Source organism: Chrysochloris asiatica, unplaced genomic scaffold (genome assembly GCF_000296735.1).
Source record: "Chrysochloris asiatica unplaced genomic scaffold, ChrAsi1.0 scaffold00034, whole genome shotgun sequence".
Taxonomy (NCBI): domain Eukaryota; kingdom Metazoa; phylum Chordata; class Mammalia; order Afrosoricida; family Chrysochloridae; genus Chrysochloris; species Chrysochloris asiatica.
In genome coordinates this window covers 14,858,539-14,878,430 of record NW_006408552.1, presented here as the reverse complement: position 1 = coordinate 14,878,430, position 19,892 = coordinate 14,858,539, and the positions used below count along the sequence as shown (strand labels likewise).

General features: G+C 49.8%; 1 protein-coding gene across 1 annotated transcript in view; it reads right to left on the bottom strand.

The window, feature by feature from the left end:
• Positions 1-17,476, bottom strand: part of FBXL18 (F-box and leucine-rich repeat protein 18) — a 42,883-nt gene extending 25,407 nt beyond the window's left edge. The window contains exons 1-3 of the mRNA XM_006859775.1: positions 17,370-17,476; positions 7,697-7,912; positions 2,102-3,648 (exon numbers count right to left, since the gene is read on the bottom strand). Coding sequence (XP_006859837.1) covers positions 2,102-3,648; positions 7,697-7,912; positions 17,370-17,387 — 1,781 coding nt within the window. The 5' untranslated portion in view covers positions 17,388-17,476. The remainder of the gene's footprint in view (positions 1-2,101; positions 3,649-7,696; positions 7,913-17,369) is intronic.
• Positions 17,477-19,892: the final 2,416 nt, after the last annotated feature.

Sequence of the window (19,892 nt, the reverse complement as noted above, 5' to 3'; positions counted from 1 at the left end):
AAGATGAGGCTTTCTACTCCCGTAAGGATTTACACCCTCGGAAACCCTGTACAGGGTCGCTATGGGTCGGAACCGACTCGACAGCACGTAACAACAACAACAACATATATATGAATGACCAAAGGGTTGATAGCTATTTTAAATCTTGGATGAGAAGGTTGGGAGGCAGGGAGATTAAGTCAATAAAAGTGACACAAATAGAACAGAAATGACAAGAATGTTGACACAATGTGAGTAATATAATGGATGTCACACTGATCATTTTGGTGGACATTCTCACCAAAAAGAAAGTTAAAAATCAATGAGCTTTACACAAATATATCATGAGTGGGGCTGGGAGGCAGGAACCACCTGGATCCAGGGCGAGTGGGTGGGGATGGTAGGCCTGGGCTCGCATCAGCCACTAGGTGGCAGTGCAGGTCTACATTACTGCACAACTCCCTAAGCCGCCCTCAGAAATTACACACCAGCCAGCCAGTTTGTGTTGAGCACTGGTGTCTGGACGTGTGTAAACGAACATGTATGTGTGGATTTCTGTGCATATATGCATATACTTAGATTTACTTTTCAGCTACAATTCTGGAATTTTCCAACCTGAAGGACAAGGCTTGTGTGGTTCGATCATGTGCTTGCTTCAACACCCCCAAAACCTAAACAGCCAGACCTCCCAGTCTCGAGGGCAAAAGCAGGTCCAAACGGACAAAGGACAGAATGGCCATGATGACAGGCCAGACCTGGTGGCTTGACCCTTCTTTCCCACTACCCCCTCTAGCTCCAACCAGCCCAGCGTGGCAGGGGTTCACTAGGTTGTGTGTGCGCAGCCAGGTTGATAGAATCTCCTGGCAGCAGGACCTCCACCCAGCACTCGGGGTGCCTGGCTTCAGGCCACAAAATTTTAGGCTCTGAAGTGGCTCCCTCCTGCTTCTGACAACAGACTGTCAAGGGTGACTCAGGGTAATGTCTGCCCCTCCACTACCAGCTGTTCTGCAGAAGAAAGATGGGGCTTTCTGCTCCCGTAAAGATTTACAGCCTCAGAAACCCTGTACAGAGTCACTATGAGTCAGAACCGACTCCACAGCACACCACATCACCACTACCACTCCCATCAGGCCAGGCTTCATGCATGTCTGGGGGGTGGGGGAGGGGCAGCATCTGGAGGGCTTGTAATCCTCCTGCTACTGAGGTGCCATGGAGTTAGAACGCCTTGTTCCCTTACCGCCTCCTCCCCGTGGGAGCTGCCCTGGCAGAGCAAGCGGAGGCTGGCACGGAGCATGGGGGCTGAGCCACGTTGGGCATGAGATCTGGGCTCCCTGCTGCTACTTGGGAAGGTCCCACTGGATAGAGCAGTGGTTCCTGAAGCCAGGACAACAGGGCAAGGGGTGCCACCTGCCCCTTTCACTCCTGTCCCCAGGCCTGGGTGGCACGGGGCCACCTGGCTGCATCTCAGCGTGTCTGCTTTGTACAGGCTGTCCTGGCTCAGAGCAGGTGCATGGTGCGGGCTGCTGCCAAGCACAGGAACTGGTTGAGCTCTGGACTGGCCTACAGACACCCAGCACCAGCCTCAAAAGCCACTCAACAGATGAAGCCTGAAAGATCTGGGAGGGGACGACAATGTGGAACAGAACTTCAAAGTCCCAAAGAATCTAGCCTGAGACCCAACCATCCTCAAAGTCATCTTTAAACAAAAAACCTACTTAGTTCACAAAGTGAAGAATGAGATCCATAAATGCTGGGATTTTATGAGGATGGGCTCCATGGTGCAGTGGTCAAAACACTTGACTGCTAACCGAAAGGTTGGCAGTTGGAGTCCACCGCTGTACAGGAAAAAGACGAGGCAGTCTGCTCCCGCCAAGACTTATACAGCAAGGCGGTTCTACTCTATCCTACAAGGTCCTGATGAGTCTGTTGGGGGGCCCTGTTATGAAGGGGCAACAGTAACTCTAAGGGACAAATGAGGGAGCAATGAGTCCAAATGGGTGGGGATGGAACCAGGCAAAGGTGGGACACCATGAGGAACATTTAACCATGTTGCTGAACGACACGTGTAGCGATTAGTAAATGGGAGCACATTTGTATGTTTCCACCTCTCCAGCCCCCTCACCTGAGGTCCTTGAGCCTCCTGCAGTGCTTCAGCATGTCTGAGAGGGCGGACATGTAGACCACCTTCCCCATCACGCCCAGGTTGGCCAGAGACAGCGACTGCAGCTGCTGGCATTGCAGGCCGATGCTGACCAGCCCAGAGCCCGTAAGTATGCTGGGCAGCTGGGCCAGCGTCAGGTGTCGCAGGAAGGCCAGCTGGCCAATGGCAGCCACCTCAGCATCACCGACACTCTGGGCCCGGCTGCAAGGTGGCAGGGAGTTGCGGATGGCAGGCTCATTGCGGGGCATGGCAGAGGAGAAGTTGGAGCCAATGAGCTCCAGGCGCTCCAGGAAGGGCACGCTCCGCAGCAACGACCAGAAGACAGAGGAGGGCTGGGGCGCCGACTGCCCGGTGGCAAAAGGACTGGGCACTGATGGCACACCGATGCGCACCTTCTTGCCAAAACCCCGAGGCACGGCATGCATGGCAGGTGGCACAGGTGCCCGGTCAGCCCGGGGCGCCGAGTCAGCGACAGCACAGACAGGGAGGGCCAGGGAGCGCAGGTGGCCCAGGCGGGCCAGCAGCTGACAGAGGTGGCGGCCTAGGCCCTCAGCACTGTGGTGGTGGGCAGCCGACAGGTTCAGGTGCTGCAGGTTGCAGCAAGCGCCCACCAGTGTCTCCAGGATGCTGCTATCGATGTTGTCCTCAGCCTTGCGGAAGAGGGCATCTGGAGAGAGGCAGTGGACGCAGCCGCTGAGGTTCAGGCTAGCCAGGCTGCGCAGGTCCCGGCCACCGTTGATGACCCGCTGGATCAGGTGGCCGCCTGAAAGGGCACAGCGGCTGAAGCTGAAGTAGAAGGGGTTATTGAAACGCATGTGCTGCAGCAGCGCCGAACCGTTCAGCCAGGACTTAGGCAGCTGCAAGGCGTCCAGGCAGGCATTGCGGGCCATCGAGTCCAGCAGGTTCTTGGTGGCCCCGCTCTCGGCAAAGCTGCCAGGCACAGAGATGAGGAAGGCGTGCAGGTTCTCAGGCGTGCGGTCGCTGAGCACAGCCAGGTAGAGACGCACCACCTCCTGGTTGATGTAACCGGGCGCCAGGCGGGCATAGAAGACCCGCAGGTTCTGGTAGTGCGGCACGTTGCTCTGGCCCACCATGAGCTGGCCCGAGAGGATGGCACCCTCGCGTGTGCGGTCCAGGATCTCAAAGTAGAGCAGCAACTTCTCCAGGCTGGTACAGCAGGGCACCACGCCGTACGAGGGTGTAAAGAGTGTCTGCCGCAGCTCCCGCACGCGGCTCAGCGTGGCCTTACACTCACTGCTCAGCTGGCTGGCGTCGAAGCCAGGGCTCACGTCAATGGCCAGTGAGCGCAGGTGCTGCAGCACCGAGAGCACCTTGGAGAGGCGCAGGGAGGTCAGGTGACAGCCCGATAGGTTCACCTTCACCAGGTTGCGGCAGCGGGCCACATGCTCCACGGTGGCCCCCGACAGCCAGTAGCAACCTGCCATGTTCAGCTGCTGGATCTCACGACCAATAGCCTTCACCAACTGCTTCACTTTGTCCTCACTGGCCTGCAAGGAGGGTGGACAGGGGGCAAGGAAAGGGTTGAAGGCACACAGGGGTCTCCATCACTCCTCAAGGGCACACTTCCCCACCAAGATAGGGAATCATGAGGGACCCTGGGGGGCTGAGATACCCCAAAGAGCTAGCCTCATCTCTCCCTTCTATTATAATTTCTGTCCCCCCAAAAGAGATGCTGCCCACAAGAACTAGGGTCTTTAAAGATGTCAGAGAATGTGAGTTTATGCTGGAGAAGGTGGGCCTGCCCCACCATGAATGGGATCCTTATAAAAGAGGGAAGACCACCAGGGGAAGGTGAATCTACAAAGCAAGGAAGGCCCGGGACTACCTAAAGCTGGGAGGGTGGCCAGTACCTGATTCTCCCTCCAGTTTCAGAAGCAGTTAAGGCAGCTGACACTCTGATCCCTGCCTCCCAGTACCCAGAGTAGAGAGACAATGAACGTCTATTCCTATGAGCCAGGTTCCTGGTGTCTTGTTACGGCAACCTCAGGACACGGAGATACTTTCCCACAAACTTACCTTCAGCCAACAGCCACACAAGTGTCCAGCTGAGCCACAAACCCTCCCACCCTGGAGCACAGAGTGAATTCCTTCTACCCCACGCCACAAACCACAAGTCAGGCCCTAGCATACAGCAACCAAGCTGTAGCTACTGCTTCCCTTCGTTTGCCCAGAATTAAGCTGTTCCTCAAAAACACATCGAGAGAGCCGAAAGCGGGACCCTACCCGAAAAGCAGTAATGCCTGAGATGGAGACAGAGACGATGATGTGGAGCGATGGAGCAGCTGGAGCCTTTAGATCCAGAGAGGGAGAGCGACTGTGTGCTGAAGACTGGGAGGTGTGGGGGGAGTGTAGGGAGCAGGCTTCCAGGGTATACCCTTTGGTTGATTGAGGATGCATGGAGGGGATTGTAACCATGGCAATGAAATTATATACGATAGAATGAATGTAAAACTAATGTTCTCCCATGTAAATTATCATATAATTCACAATAAAACATTAAAAAAAAAAACACACACACATCGAGGTTTTAAACCTAAAACCAAAAACATCACCTGGGAGCTTCTCAAAATCAAACTATAACTTAGCTGAACTGGTACAGAAGGTCTGCCTCGAGCACTGTGCGCTCTTCTATCTGGAATCAAAGTGACAACTGGAAAGGTTAGAGGGGACCTTAGGGGGCAGTCAGGCTAGGTTAACAGAGGAAGAACAGCAGAAAAAAGACGGGGAGGTGATGGCACATCCTGAAGAATGGAATCCGTGTTACTGAAGAGTGTGTGTGGAAACGGTGGGAACTGGTATCTATTTTGCTGTGCATATTCTTGACAACATCAATATTAATGAATTGATTAAACACACACACCGAGAGAGGTTTAAATGACCCACACTGTGTCTAGTGGACAGAGCACAGCAGTCAGCCACCTCTCCAGGTGGACCTGTGGCTGGATGGACATCATACCTTGTCATAAGCAAGGCTGCACAAACACCTATACCTTAGCTGGGGGGCACTGATCAGACTTGGACCTACGTGTACAAAAACGGACCTGCCTCATCCAGAGAAAAAGCAAATCCACTGCTGTCCAGTCAATTCGGACTCCTAGGACGGAGTAGAACTGCCCCATAGGGTTCCAAAGCTGTCATCTTCATGGAAGCAGATTGCTATAGCTATCTCCCATAGAGGAACTAGGGGATTCATACCACCAACGTTTTGATCACAGTACTTAACCACTGTGCCCCCAACACACCTTACTCAAAGACAAGCATGTCTTAAATGCTCCTGATACCTGTGAGGTGAGGCAGCACTGTGAACCTTCCACTACGAGAAAGAACCTTCACAGACAGCCAGTCTGGCCTCATGGCTTCAGGGAGGGAGTCAGGTCAGTCTTCCTCCCCGGGCAAAGCCAAGCAGAACAACCTCCAGCAGAAAAGGCACAGCAGCCTCGCTCCAGATCCCAAAGGCACCGCTTCACAGCCAGTGAGAAAAGGTGGTTCCACTCAGAATACTCGCCTTCCATGCAGGCGACTCCAGGGGGATTCTTGGCCAATGCACCTAACACAGGACCCCACCCCTCTGTCAGTGGAGGCTTCAGTGTCGCTAGGATGCGGAACAGGTTTTAGCAAAGCTTCCAGGTTAGGACCAGGAAGAAAGGCCTGGTAATCTACTCCCAAAATCTGACCAATGGAAACCCATGAACCACAGCAGTCCAGTCCTCCAGCAATCAGGACACAGGAGCAGGCAGCATAGTGTTCTGCTGTGCACGGGGTCTCTGTGAGTCACAGCCGACTCCAGGGCAGCCAACAACCAACCATAACAGAGTCATTAGGAGCCCTTTCCCTATCTCCTACACTGTAAATTCAGATCAAAGCCCTAGAGAATTGCTTATTATTATCTTTTTTGTTGTGTGCTGACAAGTAGGCTCTGACTCATACTCACCCTGTATCAGGTTTCTGAGGCTATAAATCTTTACCGGAGCAGAGAGCCTCATCTTTCTCCCACGAAGCAGCCGGTGGATTTGAACTGCTGACCTTGAGATTAGCAGCCTAACACAAAACCCACTACACCACCAGGGCTCTTATTTTTTATCTTTAAGATATATCATCAATTGATTTTTGAGAAAGGTTCTAAAGCAATTCAACAAGAAAAAGAAAATCTCGTCAAGAAACAGTGCTAGACCAATCAGGTGACCATATAAAACAGGGAGGCTGGACCCTTACCTAACACCCTTACCTCATAAAAAAACTAGCACAAATCAGAGCTCGACTTAACCTGAAGAGTTATGCTTATAAAATTTCTGTAAGACAACTTAAGAGAAATTCTTCATGATCTCAGGTTGAACAAAGACTTCTTAAATATGACACATAAAGCACGGACTCAAAGGAAAAATTCAATAAACTGGATTTCACCAAAGCCAAAAAACATTTGCTTAAAGAAACATGTCAGAAAATGAAACGGCAAGCCTGGGAGAAAAAAACTAAAAATGCATATATTGGACAAAGGACTTGTATCCAAGTATATAAAGAACTGCAAGGCCAGTAGTTCAAACTCACCAGCCACTCCTCAGAAACTCCATACAAGGTCGCTATGAGTCAGACCCCACTTGACGGCTTTATAAGGAGTCCTACTGTGGTGGTGCTGCAGAGTAAACACAGTACAGCTACCTACAAACCCACCAATCACTCCTCAGAAACCCTACACAGACAGGGTCACTGAATCAGAACTGATTCGACAGCACTTCACAGCAACAATAGCTTGATAAGAAAAAGACAAATAAAACTCAATAATAAGTGGACAAAAGACTCGTTAAATGCCTGAGTCAGTTCTAACTCATAGCAACTCTGTATATTTTTCCCAAGGCTGTAAATCTTTGTGGGAGCAGAAAGCCTCATCTTTCTCCCATGGAGTGGCTGGTGGTCTTGACCCACTGACCTTGTAGTATGCAGTCCAGTGCTTATTCTACAGAGCCACCCCACTGAAGAGACTAGAACTTCTAGGGGCCGTGTGTGATGAGCGATGACAGCCTTCACCACTGAGATACCATTTCTCATCCTCAGAAATGGCTAAAAGGAGCCTTGGTGGTATAGTGAGTAAGCACTCGGCTGCTGCTCCAAAGGTCTGCAGTTGAAACCCATGAGCCGCTCTGTGGATGTGACAGCCTGCTTCCCTAACGATGTATATCCTAGGAAACCCCACGGGGCCATTCCACACTGTCACATGGGGTGGCTATCACTCAGAATCAACAGATTTGGTTTGAAGTTTGGGGGGAATGGCTAAGACTCAAAAGACTGATAACATCAAGGATTGACCAGGATGCTCCTGCACTGCTGGGGGTATATACCATGGGGCACCCCCACTGTACTGCTGAGAACCCCAAGTTTAACTTCCTAAGAACTCCAACACTTACCCAGCTACCCACTCCTACATACCCACTGGAAAGCCAGTCTCCCTCCTGAGCCCCTCACTCGCGAAACACTGTCTGTCCCTCCCAGGGAGCTACCACACACTTTGCCAAGTCCCTCAGCACCCTAGCCCCGCCTCACCTGGTAATCCTTCTGCAGTAGCACCGTGTGGGTGAGGCTCTTGTCCAGACAGAGGGTAGCCAGCTTCCGGCAACTGCGCCGGACATTCAGCACCAGGTCAGTGCTGGGCACGTGGCTGAGAATGTGCAGCAGGATCTCGTCGGAGAAGCCCAGAAGGTGGATGCTGCCCGCCACCGTGGCCGCCGAGGTGCCCGCATCATCTTCACTGGGCATGTCCTGGAATCAGGGGGCATCAGGTTCCAAAGGGCACCTGGAGGCAGGCTCTCAGGTCAGGAGAGAAGCCATGGGGAGCCCACAGGAAAGGATGTGCTAAAATTCCTAACAGTACAGCAACAGAACACTAAAACCAAAACCAAGCCACAAAGAATCTATGGGTCAGAGTAGAAAGACCCTATTGGGTTTCCAAGGCTGAAAGTAGCAGACAACCTCATCTTTCTTCTGTGTAGCGGCTGGTGCATTTGCACTGCTGACCTTGTAGTTAGCAGTACAGCACCTGACCCACAGCAACCCTGGAACTCCTTACCAAACAGCAAAGAGACTGTCAAGTTCTACAAGAAAAACCTTTTACAGATCTGAAAACCAGGAGCATGCTTCAGAATCAATAGACCTGGAAATAAGATATGTAATGTTTAAAAGGAGTGCTGGTGTGGCACTGTGGGCTAATGCACTATACTGCAAAGTCCGTTTGAACTGCAAGGTCAGTGATTCAAACTTACCAGTCACTGCCCTGAAACCCTCTGCAAAGTCACTATGAGTCGGAAACAGCTCAACGGCACTTGACAACTGAAATAAGTGTTTAGATGATCGATCGTCTAGTGTCAGATGCTGTAGGATCAGCACTAGACTGCGAACCATAAGGTCGGCAGTTCAAACCCACCAGCTGCTCCTCAGAAACCTTATACTGAGTTGCTATGAGTGGAAACCGACTTCAAGCCACTTAGCAACAGCACTTAAAAGGTCTTACCAAAGGCCTTTGGTCAAGTTTGCTGTGCTTCAGGCTCAACAACATGACACTAGCCAAGGTTCTCCTCTCTTGAAAGCCACTAGTCGGCTCTAGGTCCCTGGCTCAAGTGATTGATGCTCAATGACTAAAGATTGGGGGTTCAAACCCTCCAGAGGCACCGCAGAAGAAAGGCCTGGCAATCTGCTCTTGTAAGGATCATAGCCAAGAAAACCCTATGGAGTGCAGTACTACCCTGTAACAAACGGGGGTACTGTAAGCTGAAACAGACTCCTCTGCAACAGATTGCTTTGGTGTTTATTCCCACACACAAATGGCAAGCTATTTAGGTAGGAAAAACTTACCTATCAAGTTTCTATCAAGAAACTTACTGGCAAGGACACATATATGATCCATTTATATAAAATGCAAGATTCCTGGTGTGGTGCTGTGGGATACAGTATTGGACCTTGTGAACTGCAAGGTCAATCGTTCAAACTCATTAGCCACTCCTTGGAAACCCTATACAGGGTCGCTATGCGTCGGACCCAACTGAATGGTACTTAGCAACAACAACAACAGTATGAACTATCTAGAAGACACTAACGTTTACTAGTCGTCACCACGGGCAGTGGGATGGGGAGAGAGGGAGGCCGCATTGAAGGGATACTGGCTTTGTTTGGGGGGGGATGGGAATATTTACAAATGGACAAAGGTGATGGCTGCATACTTGGTGAAAGTAAATCATGTCACTAAATGTACACATCAAAACGGTGAAATGGCAAACGTTCTGTTACGCAGGCAGGCCTCAGAGATGACAGGGCTTCCATTGCAGACCTCCACAATACAGTGAAATTTACAACCAAGTGAGGCACACACAGTTTATGGTTTCCTTTTGTTGTTTTTGTTAAGTGCCATAGGGTCAGCTCCAACTCATAGCAACCATGTATAGGGTTTCTACAGTTTTAAGTCTTTGTGGAAGCAGAAAGCCTCATCTTTCTCCCACAGAACAACTGGAAATAAATCCAGTGTTTATCCTATAGAGCCACCATGCTTGTATTTGGTTTTGCAGAGTGTGGTGCTGTAGGATAAGCGCTGGACTCCTGACCACAAAGTTGGTAGTTTAAACCCACCAGCCACTCCTTGGAAACCCTATACCTGGTCGCTCTGAATCAGAACTGACTCGAGGGCACTTAACAACAAGTGCATGGAAGGAGTCCTAGTGTGGCACTATAGGATAAGCATTGGACTGCAAGGTTAGCAGTTTAAACCCACCAGCTGTTCCTTGGAAACCCTATACAGGGTCGACATGAGTTGGAACCAACTCAATGGTACTTAACAACATCAAGTGCACAGAAAAGGAGCTCTGGTGGTGTTGTAGGATAGCACTGGTCAACTAACCGCAAGATCAGCAGTTCAAATCCACCAGCTGCTCCATAGGAGAAAGATGAGGCTTTCTGCTCCCATAAAGGTTTGTAGCCTCAGAAACCCTACATGAGGTTGCTAAGAGATGGAATGAGAGGGACCAGTCCCTGGAGAAGGACATTATGCTTGGTAAAGTGGAGGATCAACCAATAAGGACCCCAATGAGATGGACTGGTACAGTGGCAGCAGCAATGGGCTCAAGCTGAGCAATGGTGAGGTTCGTGTTAAGACCGGGCAGTGTTTCAATCCGCTGTGCACAGGGTCGCTCTGAGCTGGGAGCGACTTGACGGCACCTAACAACGAGAAGTCGGAATCGACTTAATGACAGTGAGTTTGATTTTTTGGTTTTTGAAGTGCAGAGAAAAGTGAGGCTGACACCAGACCACAATCTATGATGTACACAACAGCATGGTGGGAAAGTGTGAAATACTACAAGAATGACCAACATGGGGCACGGAGACACAAAGTGAGCACATGCCTGGCATCAACACACTTGTTCCGCACACAGAGCTGGCACAACTTTAAAAACACAATAGCTGCAAAGCATGATAAAAATGGTGCGCAATAAAACAAGGTGCATCTGTAAACAAGGGGGCTTCAAAAAGCCTGTGGAGAAATGGAATTGAAAGATAATGAAATTTTCCATAACTCTATAAAGGCCCTGTGTACATTTTATCACTATTAAAATGAAAAAGAAAGTTTCTGGTAACAATAGTGTCTCCATCCCACAGGGCTACGATGAGCAGTAAGGGAGTTAGGACCCTCATGGGGCAGTAGGACAATATCCGACCCAAGCAGCCCTTCCAGCACTATTACTCGGACCACATGAAACTTGAGCAAGGACGCAGGCAAGTCCTCCTAAAGAAGAGGGACAGGTGATGTTTTAAATCTGGAAGTCAGCCATGAATAACAGAAAGAGCATACCTATTTCCATTTATCCTGCTCTGGGTTAGAAATGTATTTGAGCGTGTCCAGTAAGACGTCTCTACAATTCGTTTTGGAGTCCTGGTGTGGCGATGTAGGACAAGCACTCAACTGCACAGTCGGTTTGAACTGCAAGGTTGGTGGTTCAAACTCATCAGTCACTCCTCAGAAATCCTATACAGGGTCGCCATGGGTTGGAACCAACCCGACAGCACTTAACACGACAACCACAAACAATTCATTTTGCCTTGCAGTAGATAGCTAGCAAACTCAAAGGTTTTCTATACAAATGCAGCCATGCACCTGAATGCCCAACACCTCTTTGAAACAACCAAGAGGGACAGGGACCCACCCTGGGCTAATGTGAGCATGCAACTCCCAAAATTAGCAGGAAGGAGTTCAGAAGAGTTAGAGGGGCCTCCGTCTATCCACAGAGGCTTCTGTGTTGATATAAGCTGAACAGGCTTCAACAGAGCTTCCAGAGTACGACAGACCAGGAAGAAAGACCTGGCCATCTACTTCCGAACAGCAATCAGTGAAAACCTTGTGGATCACAACAGTCCAATCCACAACCTGTCATTGGAAATGGTGTGCAGAAGTGAACAGCGTTTCATACTGCCGTGCATGCGTAGCCATGAATCAGGGTCATCTCAAGAGCAACTGACAACAACATGGGGGGAGGACTCCTGTCTCTTCCATACTTCCCCCACCTCTAACATGTCCCACCAAGGATCCCCTCTCTGATGACTCCCCAGAGAGAGAGCACAGAATCACTGTGGCTGCCTTTCTTGCAGTTCTGTCTCCAAGGACAGCCCTCCAGCCTCCTTCCCTGTTTGCATTTGTTAGGAGGCAAGCTCAGAGCTTTTGAAAGCCCTGCCTGATGCCATGGCAACCATGAGGCTGTGGAGGAAGCGACTGTCTGCACATCTCAGGCAGCACTGGTAGGGATAGCAGCCAGGGGTTTGCCAGGAACTCTGGTTTGCGATAGTCCTTCAGCCTGTCCAGCTGGAGTATTGCCCACCCATTCTCCCTTGGAGTGAGAAGCGTCCCCAGTCATCAAGAGAGCCACGGAGACCCCAGAGGGCCTGGCCACTGTGTGCCATTGAGTTAGTTCCAACTCAGAGAGACCCCATGTGACAGAGTAGAACTGCCCCCATAAGGTTTCCTAGCCTGTCATCTTTACAAGAAAGCGACCTGGTGACCCTCGGCTGCCAATCAAAAGGTTAGTGGTGCCAACCCACCAGCTGCTCTGAAGAAAGAACTGGCAGTCTGTTTCCGTACAGACTGACAGCCTCAGGGAGCCATAGGGCAGTTCCACTCTGTCCTAATCAGGTCGCTAAGAGTTGGGATCCACTCAATGCAGTGGGTTTGGAGATTTGGAAGTCAGTCTTCATGGGAGCAGGAAGTTTACCAGGAGGATGCGAGTCCCACACCTCAGCACACCATCAGCCTCTCCCCATTCTCTGATCCCCTTCTCCTCTTCAACTGGCTTCCCCACAATCCCTTTTTCTGCCCCACCTTCTAGGTCAGAGGGCCCTAGCTGCACCATGTCACTGAATTCTGGGCTCACAATCTGTCCCCAGAATCCAGTCATGGACTGACGAAGGACCCCACCTAACAACCACGGCAAAAAAGTGGCTGTTGAGTTGCCTCTAACTCATGGCTCCCCCACGTGGGTCAAAGTAGAACTGATTTTTCAGAACCAGATCACCAGGTCTTTCTTCTGAGGTGCCTCTGGGTGGAATTGAACAGTGGGCCTATTGGTGAATTAATAGTAGCTCCAGATCCTACCAAGGCCTACAGACTCCACCCCCAGGACTAATGCTCATCAGGGGTCTGGGAGATGTAGCTCCGGCACAAGAAAGCATGTGGTAAAAGGGGGAGCAAAGGGCTGGGTTTGAATCCTGCTGAGCAGCCTGAGGGTCACCCCCCCAGAGCCTCAATGTGCAGATCAAAGTAAGAAAGCCAGCAGACATGGAGCTCACACCCAGTCTGATGAGGACACAGCACAGAATTTGTTACCAAAAAACCTCAAGCCATATATAAATTCTGTCCTGGGTGGTGCTGTAGGCCCAGCACTGGACTCTGAACCTCGAGTTCACACCCAACCAGCTGCTCCTCGGATAGCCTATACAGGGTCGCTATGACTTGGAACCAACTCCATGGCACTTAACAACAACTACCTATATTGAGTTTTATTAAAACAACCTTGTTGTTATTGGGAAGTACTGTCCAGTTAATTCTGACTCAGAGCGACTCAGAGGTCTTCTGAGGAATGGCTAGCGGGTTTGAACCACTGATCTTGTAGTTAGCAGAAAAGTGCTTATTTTACAGTGCCACACCAGGATTCCTAACACCACCTTATTGTTGTTGTCAAGTGCCATTGAGTCATTTCCGACTCATTGCGACCCTGTATAGAGTTTCCAAGGAGAAGCTGGTGAGTTTGAACCGCCAACCTGAGGTTCAAACCAACACTGCAGTCGAGTGCTTATCCTACAGCGCCACACTAGGACTACTTAAACTACCTACAGAACCCAAAATCCTCATTGCCATCAAGTCAATTCCAACTCACAGCGACCCTGTCGGACAGAGGAAAACTGCCCCTTATGGTATCCAAGGCTGTCATGTTTCTAGAGGCAGACTGCCACACCTAGCTCTACGGGCGTGAACCACCAACCTTTTGGCCAGCAGTCCAGCGCTTAACCACCAAGCCTCCAGGACTCCTTTAGACAGCACAAGAATGTGAAAATAAATAAAAACATACCTTGATCAAAGATTCTATACAGGAATCCTGACCAAAAAAGGGGAAAAGTAGAAGAGAATTACAAAATCTCATGGAATCCAGTCTTTCCGGAGCCATGGAGACTGGATGAACTCCCAAAACTACTAGCCAGAGATCATCTTTAAACCTTAAACCAAAAACATTCTCTGAAATCTTCGTGAAACTAAACACTAGTTTGGCTGAACTAGTAAACAATATCTGCCTTGAGCAGTATGATCTTTTAAAACTACCTCCAGGGAATCAAAGTCCCAACAAACTCGAAAGGTTAGACAGGAGCCTTAGAGGGCAATGAGCTGGTGTTGAGGAGGGAGGAACAAGCCAGAAATGGAGAATGAGAATGGGTGCAACAACCTAAAGACTCATCAGTGTTATCGACCTGTACGTGTAGAAACAGCTGGCCTGTGTTGTACTGGGAATATATTCAACAACAACACAAGAAAATCAATTTAAAAAAAAAAAACAGAAAGAAAGCCAGGAACTGAGTTCCAGCTCTTTCCACCCAATCTTCTAGCATGACATCATGAGGCTGAAACGCTGCCACTGGTGACTGTCATTTCATTTTTCCTGTTCTTCATTACGTTTCTACCACTCACCATGGCCCAAATTAAAGAAAAACCCTATCTTAGGTCAGACCCCTAATGCTGCCCGCAGCTCCTACTCAACATACGGTGGCTCTTGGGAAGTGGCTGACTGAGGGCGTGGCTGGGCAGGTTGTGTGGGAACCACCAAGATTTCCCAATTTCCCAAACATCAAGTGACTGGTGGGTATGCATAAGCTCAGTCTTTTCCCTGCATCTTAGGCTTCCTGGGACCAAGACGCAGACTTTATTAGGTTATTGCTACTGCATCTTCCTTTCACCCAGGAAAGGTGTCCCCCAAAGTACCCAACACACAGAGAAAGGTACAAAAAACAAGGAGCATCCACCAGAATGGTTGAAGTGGGCTTCTGAGTTTCCTAATTTGTAAAAAAATTAAATGTGGTCATGACTAGCAATTCTAGGCAAACACCCAAAAGAACTAAAAGCAAATTCCTTCAACATGAATGTTCCTAGTAGATCTATTCACAATAGCCAAAAGGTGGAAACAACCCAGGGGACCATGTCCAGAAGAATGTTTCAACACAATGTGGTCTAGCCACAGAAAAACAATCCAAACCCAACCCCGCAGCCATCTAGTAGAGTCCAACTCAGAGAGATCCTGTCACACAGATCAAAGCTGCCCCACAGGGCTTCCGAGGCTATAAATCTTTACGGGAACAGACTGCCACATCTTTCTCCTATGGAGGGACTGGTGAGTTCCAACCGCAGGTGAGTGCTTAACTGCTGTGCCACCAGAACTCCTACTCGAGCTCTACAATGGAATATTATTTAGCCAATAAAAGAGATGGTGTGCTGATACTACCACGCAGGTGCAAGTCCAGACCAGTCTAAGTGGAAGGTACCAGACATGTGATGTGGTTCAGTCAGGTAAAGCTCTCATGGAGACAGAAAGCAGACTGGTAGTCACCAGGACTAGAGAAAGAGTGGGTAGTAGCTGATGAATAGACACAAGGTTTTCTTTGACGGGGTGTATGGGACAATGTCCTCAACTAGAGAGAAATGGTGCCTACATGCCCCTGTGAATGCGTTAAATGCTCCTGAGTATGCCCACCTCCACACACACACCCCAAATAAACTTGCCCTTGCCTATATCTGTATCTCAGGAGAATGTGCTCTCAGTGGCTGGGAAAACTGGGGCAGACCCATCTACCATCTTTTTTTTAAAGTAGGTAGCTAGTCCAAGGTCAGAGGGCCATCAGTGAAGAAGGCAGGGCCTTCGCTGCTTCTTCCTGGAGTGTCCTGAAATTCCAATTCTAGGGTGAAGAGTGGGTCCTGGAGGCCGCTGTGTTTAGCAGGTCTCAGTGGTTCCTATCAGTCACATCTGGGTGCTATCTGGCTAAACTGGACACAGAAGGCTTGGAATGGGTGCAGAGTGACAGTTTAATGTTGAATTAATTCTGACTGTTCAAGACCCTGTAAGAGAAGGGCCCCATAGAGTTTCCAAGGCTGTAAATCTTTAGGGAAGTAGACTGCCTCATCTTTCTCCCATGGAGCAGCTGATGGGTTCAAACCCCTGATCTATCAGTTAGGAGACAAGCACGTAAGCAGTATGCCACCCGAGGTCCTTTTATGCCACACCAAAGCTAAATCCTAAAGTCATCGTTATAGAGTACATACTGACTCATAGCAACCCTACAGCAAGGACTAGAGCTGCACCACCACCACCACCCCGCCGCCCCCGCACGATCCCCAAAGCTGTTATCTTTACAGGAGTGGACTGCTTCATCTTTCTCCCGCAGAGCAGCAGGTGGGTTCAACCTGGGGACCTCTCAGTATCCAACTGCTTAATCACTGTTCCATCAAACATCCTTTCCTGCCAAACAAGGCTCCTTATTCACTAAACTAGACCATCCAGGAGGCCTAAGAGACAGGACCCTGTAAGATCAGGTGCCTAATGACCAACATTATTATCCCCACCCCACCCCCAATTCCGCTCCCACCTTCAGGCCTCCCCAGAACTCACCCGCCCACAGGGGAGCTGGGGCTTCCAGGCTCTGCAATCCTATTAGCTACAATTACCTCATCTCCTCCCCCGACCCCTATTCAAGGAGCCACAGGGACTAAGTCTCAGCCAAAATCACTCCCAAAGAAGACAAGCGGCCAGTAAGCCCCACCCACTCGGAGAAAATTCTCCCAGGTTCCCTAGAACACAAGCAAACCCCAACAACGCAGGCTCCCTTGTCTGAGACTTGGGAAAGGAGAGACACAAATACAGGTACACAGACAGGTAAGCAACAGGCAATAGAGAGCTAAGACACCAATCCGTGTCCACAGCTTCTCTACCCTGGTCTGCAGAGAAAGGAACTTGCACCGCATCACCAGGACGCTTGAGATTCTCCATCAGACTCATTTGTTGGAGATCCCGGGGAGGAATTCCAGGGTAGGTACTCCCTCCGTCCCCCACCCCCGCGTGAAGTGGCCTTTCCTCCCTTTATCCCATACACACAAGTCACACAACAAGCAGGCTCCAGATGGCGGTAAGCTGAACTGAAAGCAACCATTCAGAAAGAGAAAATGGGTAGGAAGTGTCTGGGAAGTGAACAGAGGGAGAGCTGAGCCAAGGCACGGGGTCATGGGAAAGGGCCAGGGAGGCCTGAATGGGCGGTGGGGCAGGAAAAGGGTGGATAACCGAAGGGGCAGACGGGGTCGGGGACAGGGGTCGGGAGGAACGGGGAGCGCGAGAGAGCCGCCGGACGGGTGGAGGGGTCGGGAGGAACGGGGCTCCAAGGGGTCAGGGGCAAGGCCAGGGTCAGAAGGAAATGGACGGGGCGGGGCGGTCGCCATGGGTGGGACGGGAAGGACCGAGGCCGACTGACATCAGGCTCGAAGTGGAAAGGACCGCGCGGGCCCAGGTTCCTGGTCCAGTGCCAGAGTGGGAAGACGAGCGTGGGTGCAGGGTGGGGATGGGAAGGACCAAGTGGAACCCAGGTCCGGATGCGAAGGACTGAGCGGGGCTGGAATCTCCGGGGCAGGGAAGAGCGTGGAGAGAGGTGCGGGCCGTACCTCTCCAGAGCTGGCCATGTCGCGGGCCGACAGTACAGCGGCCGCCGGAGCTACAGCCCCGGAGCCACCCACCTGCCGGGCCAGGGATGCTCAAAGCCGGCGCGTCCGCGGTTCCACAGAGACCCTGGCAGGGGGCGGGACCGTCCGCCACTTCCGGCGCTTTCGGCTACGCACTTCCAGAAGTCCTCCAGCGTGCCCCTCACGCAGCCGCCATGTTGGGTGTGGCGATGCCAGAGAACTATCTAGGTCGGGGACTGAATATTCACGGGGACCCGAGCCTTCCAGCCTTCTGCAGGTTCCGGCCTTGGAACGTCGCCTTTGCTGTTGAAAAACCACCTGTCCCCACTTGAACGTACACACACCTGAACATATTTTCCGTAGCTCTTTCCACCATCTTTGTATTCTTTTTTTTTTCCTTTGCCCTTTCCCCAATAAAATATGAGCAAGTGCAGGACACCCCACGCTCAACCGCCACCCACCCACCCCTGGTACCTAGAATACTCCCTTACTGGCTGTAAATAATGAATGCGTAATTGCTGGTGCGTGAGTGTTTGAATGACATGCCCTCACTTCTAAATCCATCCATTTTTTCCTGGTGTGGCACTGTGGGTTAATGCACCGGACTTAAAAGTCATTTGAACAGCAAGGTCGGCGGTTCAAGCTCACCAGCCGCTCCTCGGAAACCCTATACAGGGTCTCTGTGGGTCAGAACAGACCCGATGGCACTTAACAACAACTACCGCCCGTCTGTCAGTTTGTCATACTGTGGTGGCTTGCCTGTTGCTGTGATGCTGGTAACTATGCCACTGGGATTTCACCTACCAGCAGGATCACCTATAGTGGACAGGTTTCAGCAGAGCTTCCAGATTCCACAAACTAGGAAGAAAGGTCTGAAGCTGTCTTTCAAAATGCAGCCAATGAAAACCCTACAGACCACAATCAAACATATTCATTATAGTGCTGGGATATGAATATCAAGGCTGGAACCAAAAAAACAAGCCCACTGCTATCAAGTTGATTCTGATTCCCAGCACCCTATAGAGGGTTTCCAAGACTAAATATTTACAGGAGCCGACAGCCTCATCTTTCTCCCCAGGAACAGCTGGTGCATTTGAAGCACTTACCTTGCAGTTCCACTAGGGCCCCTTCCTAGGCTGCGAGACATTGGAAATGTACAACAGACTTCCACACACCAATGACTATGAAGATGGTGTGAGGTTGAGCAACATTTCATTCTGTGTGTGTGGGATTGAGATGAGTAAATACCAATTTAAGGGCAGCTAACAACATTATTAAGACGCCTCTCAAGAGAATCCTCATAGAATCCAGAGTTTCTGGATCTATGGAGACTGAATTGTCCCAAATTATTGTCCCAAGATCATCTTTAAACCTTAAACTAAAAATATCCCCTGAAGTCTTCTAAAAAAAAACAGACAATAGTTTCGCTTCTAGAATAATTGTCTGCCTTGAGCATCATTCTCTTCCAAAGAACTATTTAAATTAAAACAAAAAACAAAAAACTGCCATCGAATCGATTCCAACTCAAAGAAACACTGCAAAACAAATCCAAACAAAACCCAGCGAATTGATTCTGAGTCATAGCAGCCCTGTACATGGTTTCCAAAGCTGCTGTTAGTATTTACTTACTGCACTTGTCTTCTTCAAAGTGCTTGGTGGATTTGAATTGTCCACCTTGCAGTTAACAGCCCACTTCTTATCCTAAAGCTCCTATTTAAAAGCCCACTGCCATTGAGTCGCTTCTAACTCATAGTTACTCTATAGAGAGTTTCCAAGACTATAAATCCCTATTGGTTTTGGAATTGGAACAGCCAGTCTCATACTTCTCCTCTGCTGCTGGGTTTGAATCACTGACTTTGCAGCTAGCAGTCAAATAAATGCTTACCCTGCAGCATCAGTAGGACTCCTTGGATGCTATGTTAAGTGCCATCAAGTCAGTTCCAACTCATAGTGAGCCTGTATAGGGTTTCATAGCAACCCTGTACAGTCATTGTTTGCAAGGAGCAGCTGGTGAGCTTGAACCATCGACATTGCAGTTCAAACTAACCTTACAATCCAAGGCATTAACCCACAACGCCACACCAGGACTCCTTGGGATCAAATTGACAACAGCAATTAAATAAAAGATCAGACAGGAAACTCTGGGGAAAGTGGTGGTGAGTTCATGTTAATAGGGAAGGGGACATTCAGAAAAGGAGGGTGAGGGTGACTCCACAATTTGAATAGGAGGGTGAGGGTGACTCCACAATTTGAATAATGTCGCTGAGTAGCAGATGTTGAAATTGTTGAATTGAAGCATATTTTGTTGTGTATATTTTCATGAACAATTTGAAAATGACGAAGCCTCTGATGAGCTCCTATTGTAACCACAGTGAAGGCAGGCAAGTCTGTGCCCTTAGGTATTCATGGTTTAGCTCAGGTTGACTGGCTTTAGTCAACAATTAAAAAACAGGCATTCATGGGGTGTTCCATTGTTTACAACAGTATTTACAACTGGATCTCAAA